At 46.5% G+C, this 9,087-nt stretch overlaps 1 protein-coding gene across 1 annotated transcript; it reads right to left on the bottom strand.

Moving 5' to 3' along the window:
• Positions 1 to 6,720: 6,720 nt before the first annotated feature.
• MT3 (metallothionein 3) lies at positions 6,721 to 8,559 on the bottom strand. The gene is made up of 3 exons (XM_003778626.4): positions 8,185 to 8,559; positions 7,870 to 7,935; positions 6,721 to 6,966 (listed from the first exon to the last, which is right to left on the bottom strand). Exons 1-3 carry the CDS (start codon positions 8,213 to 8,215, stop codon positions 6,857 to 6,859), a joined length of 207 nt encoding a protein of 68 aa, XP_003778674.3. The 5' UTR covers positions 8,216 to 8,559; the 3' UTR covers positions 6,721 to 6,856.
• Between the last annotated feature and the right edge of the window lie 528 nt (positions 8,560 to 9,087).

Here is a 9,087-nt window from a genome sequence, read left to right as displayed (position 1 = left end):
AAAAATGGGCAAAATCTTCTAATAGACATGTCACCAAAGAAAACACATGAATGGCTAATAAGCATATGAAAAGATGCCTAACATCATGAGTCACTAGGGAAATGCAAATTAAAACCACAATGAGGCCGGGCATGGTGGCTCATGCCTGTAATCCCAGCACTTTGGGAGGCCAAGGTGGGCAGATCACAAGGTTAAGAGATCGAGACCATCCTGGCAAAACTAAAACAAACAAAAATTAGCTGGGCATGGTGGCACATGCCTGTAATCCCAGCTACTCGGGAGGCTCAGGCAGGAGAATCCCTTGAACCTGGGAGCTGGTGGTTGCAGTGAGCCGAGATCGTGCCACTGCACTCCAGCTTGGTGACAGAACGAGACACTGTCTCAAAAAAAAAAAAAAAAAAAAAACAAAAACAGCACAGTGAGATACTACTTTATACTTGCTAGAATGGCTATCATAAAAAAGATAGACAACAAAAAGTGTTGGTTAGAATGTGCAGAAATTGGAATGCTTATGCATTGCTGGTGGAAACGTTAAGTGGTATAGCCACTTTAGTACTATATGACCCAGTAATTCCACTCCTAGATATCAACCTAAGAGAAATAAAAATATATGGCAAAGTAGAGGGCAGTGGCACGCACCTGTAGTTCCAGCTACTCAGAAGGCTGAAGTAGGAAGATCAATTGAACCCAGGAGTTCAAGGCCAGCCTTGGCAACATAGCAAGACCCCCATCTCTAAAACATACATATATGTATATATCCACACAAAGACTCATGCACAAATGTTTACAGCCGTTTATAAACAGCTATCATCCAAAATAGCAAAAAATGACAGCAACTCAAAAATCCATCAATTGGTGAATGGATAAACAAAATACAATATCTAAACACTACTCAGTAATGTAAAGGAAGAACAAATTAGTAATACATACAACAAAGTGGAATGAATCTCAAAAATATTATGTTAAGTGAAAGAAGCCAAATGCAAAAGACTACATATTGTATGGTTCCATTTATATAAAATGTCTAGAAAAGGCAAACCTATAGAAACAGAAGGCAAGTCAGTGGTTGCCTAGGGGTGGGGTTGGGAGCAGGGATTAACTACAAATAGGCACAAGGGAACTTTTAAATGATGGAAATGTTCTAAAATTGGATTGTGGAGTTGGTTGCACAACTCTAAAAATTTGCTAGTATCATTGGATTGTACCCTTATAATGGGTGAATTTTATGACATGTAAACTATACATTGATAAGGGTGTTAAAAAATAAAATACCACAGGGAGGCCAGGAACTTTGAAAACTTTCTGAAAAACAAAAAGCAGATGGAAGACAAAGGATCAGTGACCAAAATATATAAAAAGCTTCTACAAATCAATAAGAAAATGACAAATAACTGAAGATAGAAAGAACAAAGAACATGAAACAGCAGTGCATAGAAAATGACAACTAGTAAGCCAGTGGGAAAATGCTGAACCTCACTGCTAAAAGAAAAGATGCAATTTAGAACCTAGGATGTCATTTTTCACCCACCAGGTCAACAAAATGTAAGGTTAATACCTAGGTCTGATGGAGGGATAAAGCATTGAAAATTCTCAGGCACTGCAGGTGGAATGTAAATTGGAACAGCCTCAGTGGAGGCCTGTCTGGCAGGATATGTGAAAAGTAATAAGGGCTATTTCCTGTGCTCCAGTGATTACACATCTCAGCTTATAACTCAGAGAAACTCACTGGCACAGGTGCACAGTCTGCATATTGAAAAAAGTGGAAGCCACCTAAATGTCCATCCATTAGTCTGTAAGACAGTTGCAAAATGAACTATGATATAACCATTCCATGATGTTTTCTGTAGCAGTTATTAGATCTTTATCTCCTAACATGGAAAAGTTGTCAAGACATTTTCTTTTTCTTTCTTTTTTCTTTTTCTCTCTCTTTCTTTCTTTTTTTTTTTTTTTTTTTTTTTTTTTTGAGACAGGGTTGTGCTATGTTGCCCAGGCTGGAGTGCAGTGGCATGATCATAGCTCACTGCTCCTTCAAACTCCCAGGCTCAAGTGTTCCTCCCACTTCAGCCTCCCAAGTAGCTAGGACTACAGGTGTGTGCCACCATGCCTGGCTCATTTTTTATTTTTTTGGAAAGACGGGGTCCCACTTCTCACTGTGTTGCCCAGGCTGGTCTTGAACTCCTAGGCTCAGGTGGTTCTTCCACCTTGTCTTCTCAAAGTGCTGGGGTTATAGGCGTGAGCCACCATGCCTGGCCAAGACATATTGTTGAGTGAAAAAAAAGGAAGTGGTACTATTCACTTGCATACTTAAAAATTAGTCAAACAGAAGTGAAACATTAATATGTGTAAAGCTAAACATCCTCCCCCTTGATTCTCCTGGAAAATCCCATTCCCTTTCTATACATTTATATTCATATATACACAAATGTGGAGTTTTTATTTCTCTTTTTACATAATTAGCATTATACTATATGTATTGTTTAGCGTTATACGATACACTCTGTTCTACAGCTTCTTCTTTTTTTTTTTCTTTCACTTAATGGTAAGTTGTGGAGGTGTTTCCACTGCATTATCCAAGTCTTACCTCATTCTTTCTATTAGATGTTCATTATGATCATTTTTTTTTTTGAGACAGGCTCTTCCCCAGGCTGGAGTGCAGTGGGGTGATCTCGGCTCACTGAAACCTCTACCTCCTGGGTTTAAGCAATTCTCCTGCCTGAGTAGTTGGGATTACAGGCATGTAACACCACCTGGCTAATTTTTGTATTTTTAGTAGAGATGGGGATTCGCCATATTGGTCAGGTTGGTCTCAAACTCCTGGCCTCACGTCATCCGCTTGCCTCGGCCTCCCAAAGTGCTGGGATTACAGGCATGAGCCACTGCACCTGGCCTTTTGCCTAATTTTTAAATTGTCATCTGTTTCTTATCTATTAATATAAACTATTTATATATTGTAGATAATGATCTTTTGTCAAACGTGTGTGTGTATGTGTACAAAAGATCAATATGTATGTAGACAGTAGTACCCCTTATCCACAGGGGATACTTTCAAGATCCCCAGTGGATGCCAAAGCTGTGGATAGTACCGAACACTATATATACTATTTTTTTCCTATGTGTACATATGTATGATAAAGTTTAATTTATACATTAGGCACAATAAGCGATTAACAAATAATAGAACAATTATAACAACATACTGTAATAAAAGTTATATGAATGTGATCTCCCTCTCTCGTCTCATAATATCTTATTGTGTGTAATATTTTTGGACTGTGGTTGACTGTAGGTAACTGGAAAGTGAAACTGTGGATAAGCGGGGACTACCATATACACACACTATATGAGTCAGCTCGGGCTGCTATAACAAAATACTGTAGACTGGGCAGCTTAAACAACAGACATTTATATTTTCACAGTTCTGGAGGCTGGAAGTCCACGATCAAGGTGCCAGCATGGTCAGTTTCTTGTCCATCTCACCATCTTCACAAAGAAAAGGTGTACTCACGTGACCTCTTCTTTGTGCACAAGAGGAGAGAGTGAGCAAGTGAGCTCTTGGTGACTCCTCTACAAGGACACTAACCCTATAGTTGGAGGACCCCATCCCTGTAACTTCATTTAATCTAAATTACCTCATTATAAACCCTGTCTCCAAATACAGTCACGTTGGGGCTTCGGGCTTCATCATGAATTTTGTTGAGGGGACACAAATCCACAGCACACAGTATATTAATAGAAACTATTGTCCTTCATCATTTAGCTTTGTTTATTGTTTAAAATTATAAAATACGATGACATAAAATTTGCCATCTTAAAGATTTTTAAGTGTGCAGTTCAGTAATGATAAGTATATTCAGATTGTCTGCAACCCATCTCCAGAACCCTTTTCATCTTGCAAAACTGAAACTCTATACTGATTAAACAACTCTCAATTCCCACCTTGTATTAGCTTGTTTTCACACTGCTATAAAGATACTACCTGAGACTGGGTAATTTGTAAAGAAAAAAAGATTTAATTGACTTACAGTTCTGCATGTCTGGGGAGGCCTCAGGAAACTTACAATCATGGTAGAAGGCAAAGGGGAAGCAAGCACCTTCTTCACAGGGTGGCAGGAGAGAGAGAGAACAGAAGGGGAACTGCCAAACACTTTCAAAACCATCAGCTCTCATGAGAACTCACTCACTATCATGAGAACAGCATGGGGGAAACCATCCCCATGATCCAATCACCTCCCACCAGGTCCCTCCCCTGACACGTGGGGATTACAATTTGAGATGAGATTTGGGTGGGGACACAGAGCCAAACCATATCATCCTTCCCTCCAGCCCCTGGCAACTTCCATCCTAGACTTACACCTGTCTCTGTGTAGCTAGACTATAACAGCTCTAGGTGTCTCATACGCATGGAATCACACAGAATTTGTCTTTGGGTGACTGGCTTGTTTCACTCAGCATAATGTCCTCAAGATTCATTCATGTTGTAGCATATGTCAAATTTCCTTGCTTTTTAAGGTTGAATAATATTCCTTTGTATGTATATAACACACTTTGTTTATCTATTCATCTGTCAATGGACACTTGGGTTGCTTCCACTTTTTGGCAATTATAAATAATTCTGCTATGAACATGTGTATAAGAAAATCGCTTCAAGACTCTGCTTTCAATTCTTTGGGGTATACCTAGAAGTGGAATTGCTGGATCATATGGAATTCTATTTTTAATTTTGAGAACCATAGTTTTCCACAGCACTGCACCATTTTACATTCCTACCAGCATTGCACAAGGTTTCCAATGTCTCTACATTCTGGCCAACACTTTCTATTTTGTTTTTCCGATACTAGCCATCTTAGTGTATATGAGGTGATTTTGCTTCTTTTTTTACACTTTTTGTAACACAAGGCAAGCCAGAAGCAAGAAAACAATGCGTGCTTAAGTTTAGGGGGCTACCCTTTAGTTAGACAGCCTGTGTTCAAATCCTGGCTATACCACACCACTCTAGCTGTGTGTCCTCATGCAAATTTCCCCAACCCCTACTGCCCCATCTGTAAAATGAAGTTAAAGATCATACTGATAGCCTTGGCAACCTGGCAAAACCCAGCCTCTACCAAAAAGAAAAAAAAAACAAAAACAAATTAGCTGGGCGTGGTGGGATGCGCCTGTAGTCCGAGCTACTCGGGAGGCTGAGGTAGGAGGATTGTTTGAGCCCTGGAGGTCCACACTGCCCTGATGGCACCACTGCACTCCAGCCTGAGAAAAAGAAAAAAAGCCTGCCTCTAATCCCAGCACTTTGGGAGGCCGAGGCAGGTGGATCACTTGAGCTCACGAGTTCGAGACCAGCCTGGGCAACATGGTGAAACCCCATCTCTACAAAAATTAGCCAGACATGTAAATTGTTCCAACACCTTTCACTGAGTAGTGTGTACTTTCCCACAGGTTTGATCATCTCTTACTTCCAGCAACACAGAGGTTTGTTTTTGGACTATCCTCAGTCCAACTGATCTCTTACTGACCCTCCACCATTTTCCAGAGCTTTGGGAACGAGTGGAGCTACCAGGTTGGAGCGAGCTCCCTTTGTTGTTCCTTTTCAAAGCTGGCTTGGCTTTCCTTGCATTCTCCTTTTCTAAACTCAACCTGTTAGGCTATATATATATATCTCCTGGTGAGCTTTTGAATTAACTGTCAGCAAAAAACTAACTTGGAGGAAAAGTGATGTGTTCACAACATTGTATCCTCTTACTGGGAAACTTTTGTTTCCCAGAATTCATTTCTCCTTTCTTAGCTCACCTACGTAAACCTGAGTGTTCTCTTTCACCAAGGACTGGATCACAACCACTGTGGATAAAAGCTCTTATTACCCTACTTCCTCTTGAAGACAGGAGGGGCTGGAGACAAACTGCCAAATGAGAAGATGTGAAAGGGAACTGAACAACGTGCGTTGGGGAAACAGGCTATTCAGGGTGGTGACCTTGGGAATGCAGCTGACAGTCAGCCAAGACAAGCCCCTCGGCCTCCTGGACTCTCCTCTGATAACTCTGAAAACAGGCAGCTTTGCAGGAGCAACTAGAAAATCCCCAAATTCACAGGCCCTACAGGCTACGGGTTGGCCTTAACTCCCCCTAACTCTATCCTACAGATGAAGAAGGTGAGGTTAGGAGGTTGGAGAGGGACAAACCTAGATGAGCCTGGTCTCTCCTGTTTCCCAGACTTGAACTTGACTTAGCAGGAGGGTGGGGTGCCATCTGAAGGTGGGGGAGAATGCACTCTGTCCCCTGGGCTCCACCCCAGCCCCAAACAGACCAGTGGCCAAGTCTCAGTGTTTCTTTTTCTTTCTTTCTTTCTTTCTTTTGAGACAGAGTCCTGCTCTGTCGCCCAGGCTAGAGTGCAGTGCCGTGATCTTAGCTCACTGCAACCTCCACCTCCTGGGTTCAAGCAATTCTCCTGCCTCAGCCTCCCGAGTAGCTGGGATTACAGGCACATGCCATCATGCCCAGCTAATTTTTTTATTTGTAGTAGAGACGGGGTTTCACCATGTTGGCCAGGCTGGTCTTGAACTCCTGACCTCAGGTGATCCACCTGCCTCGGCCTCCCAAAGTGCTGGGATTACAGGCGTGAGTCACTGCACCCAGCCAGGGTTTCACTCTTAACTGTGTGGCTCCCTTGGAGTAGGCTCCCCCACTGTTCCACATCCTTCCCCCCTTTAAGAAGAGACCAGTCCTTGGCTCATGCTGTTCATGGGATTTATTGTCACTCCCTCAAGGTCAGCAGGGGAAGGGGACACGAGCCACACCTCACCACAGGCATAGGTGGCACTGAGCCACCTGGCACTGTCTCCACGTGCTCCACACGGAGGGGTGCTTTCTCACTGGCAGCAGCTGCACTTCTCTGCCTCTGCCTCAGCCCCCTCTCCACCTTTGCACACACAGTCCTTGGCACACTTCTCACACTCCGCAGGGCAGCAGGAGCAGCAGCCTGCAGATAAAATGGAAGATGACCTGTCTCTGATGCACACTCCCCCAGTCCGTCCCCATCAAAGGGGAGGGAAGGGTGCTGGGTGGAAAGTCATCCTGGTTCATTCAGCCAGGGCTGGTCGCAGCCCCCTTCTTAGTCTCACACCTGCTTTGACTCAGCATCTATGTCGCGTCAGTGGCATCCTGCACCACCACAGGAGCGCGGTACCCAGGAAATAGACCAGAGCCCCTTGGATGGATGCCAGGAAGTCCTGGGGGCTGGTGGGCTTAAGCCCAGGTTAGGTAGGTACTAGGCCTTAAGGAGGAAGCATCACAGGGTAAACGACCTTGAAAGGGGCCTCAAAGGATAGACTTGGGAGGGGCAGATACGGTGCAAATGTAAGGGGCCCAGGAAAGCCGTGGGGAGGCGGTGGGGACCTGTGTCTGGTTTTATACCTAGGGAAGAAGGGAGCCTTCTTCCCACCTCTTACTCCCCATGCATATTACACTGCCGTGAGCTGGGGAGATTTTGAGATCAAACTGAGAGGATTTGTAAGGCCTGAGAGAGGCCAAGGGACCGTAACTCCAGAGCTGAGCCCCAGCTTCACTAATGGCTTCCCCAGGTTTTGGGGGTTTTGAGGGGTGGGGCGGGAAATGTTGGACCAGTGTGGCAGTCCTCAATCCCAGCTGCCATTGGAGTCTTCTGGGGATTTACAAAAACCTCTCGTCCCACGCCTAGGCCATCAATTCCTGGGTGTGGGGCAGGGGCATCTGTATTTTAATGTCTGCCCGGGTGGTTCTGTTCCAGCAAGAGTCAGAAACCACGGGATCAGGGCCTGGCTGTCTCTCCACATCCTGCGTGGTGAGACACCGACTCCGCAGAGCAGAGGGGAGGGCGGCAGACGGGAAGGGTCCCCGCACTCACTCTTCTTGCAGGAGGTGCATTTGCATCCCTCGCACTTGCAGGAGTCCGCGCAGGTGCAGGAGCCACCTAGAGAGGGCGACGCCACAGGAAGGGTTAATGTGGACAAACTCGGGTCCCCACGCCTGTCACGAGGAGATAGGGCGCCAAGTATCCCTGTTCTCCGCGACACAGGCATGTCCGCCCTTCATGAGGTGAAGAATAGGGAATCAGGAGCCCTTCCCCCAAGTGTCCTTGAGCGAAGGCGCAGGGCGTGGGTTTCTTTGCAGGTACAAGGGCGCGCAGTGCCGCAGGATGGGAACAGGGGCGGGGGCTCACCAGAAGGGCAGGGGCAGGTCTCAGGGTCCATGTCGAGGCGAGCAGCAGCTGGAGGCGGTGAACGGGCTTCTCCAAGCAACTGGACGCGCGGCTTGGCTACTGGCAGCAGGTGGCGATGCTTTTATAGCCTCGGGCGGGGGCGCGCATGCCAGGCCCGCTGGGCGCCCGCCCCTGCGCACCGCGCCCGCTCTTTTCGTTTGTGCAGTTGGGCCCCGGCGCACGCACTGCGGCATCTGTCGCCCGCTCCCGCCGTGTGTGTGCACTGCCGGGACCCGCTCGCCCACGCCCGCGCGTGCGCCCCCACTCCCACCCCGCATCCGCGTGCACGACCCACTCGCCGCCGCTATGCGCGCGCTGCCAGCCCACTTCCCGCGTGGGTCCCGCAGGGGACGTGCTCGCCGCAGCAGCCGCCACTGCGTGGAAGCGCGCACGTACCATCTCCGAAAGTGGAGAAAAAGGCGCTTTGCCTATTTCCCAGCTCTTCCCTGCCTCTCTTCCCCTTCATTCTAGAATTCTCCAGGACGCCAGATCTGTTCAAACGGGTTGCTGAGCTGGCGGCAGAAAGAACCTGCTCACGTTGAGCCCGACACTGACTCTTGCGCCCTCCGAGTGTCACTGGCAAGGGGCGTGTTCCATTTCCCCGCTTCCTGCCTGGCATCTTCAGATGCTTGACTCCCAACCCTCCATTATACAGATAAGAAAAAGTGAGGCCAGAGAAGTGGAAATGTGCCTGGGTCCCAGAATGAGCCTGAGGCCAAGCCAGGCCTAGAACTCAGAACTCAGGTATCTAGAGGGATTGTCAGTAGGGGGCATGTTAAACTCAAGGCAGCTCGGTGAGATTTTTCTATTTATAAAAAGGAGGCCGGACGTGGTGGCTCACGCCTGTAATCCCAACACTCTGGG

Source organism: Pongo abelii, chromosome 18, assembly GCF_028885655.2.
Source record: "Pongo abelii isolate AG06213 chromosome 18, NHGRI_mPonAbe1-v2.0_pri, whole genome shotgun sequence".
NCBI lineage: Eukaryota > Metazoa > Chordata > Mammalia > Primates > Hominidae > Pongo > Pongo abelii.
The sequence above is the reverse complement of the archived record's forward strand: the minus strand, read 5'-3'. Positions and strand labels throughout refer to the sequence as shown.

Coding starts and splice junctions, on each gene's coding strand:
- MT3 (XM_003778626.4), bottom strand. CDS start 8,215: ATGGACCCTGAGACCTGCCCCTGCCCTTCTG. Junction 7,936..8,184: donor GACCTGCCCCTGCCCTTCTG/GTGAGCCCCCGC, acceptor CGCCCTCTCTAG/GTGGCTCCTGCACCTGCGCG. Junction 6,967..7,869: donor ATGCACCTCCTGCAAGAAGA/GTGAGTGCGGGG, acceptor TTTTATCTGCAG/GCTGCTGCTCCTGCTGCCCT.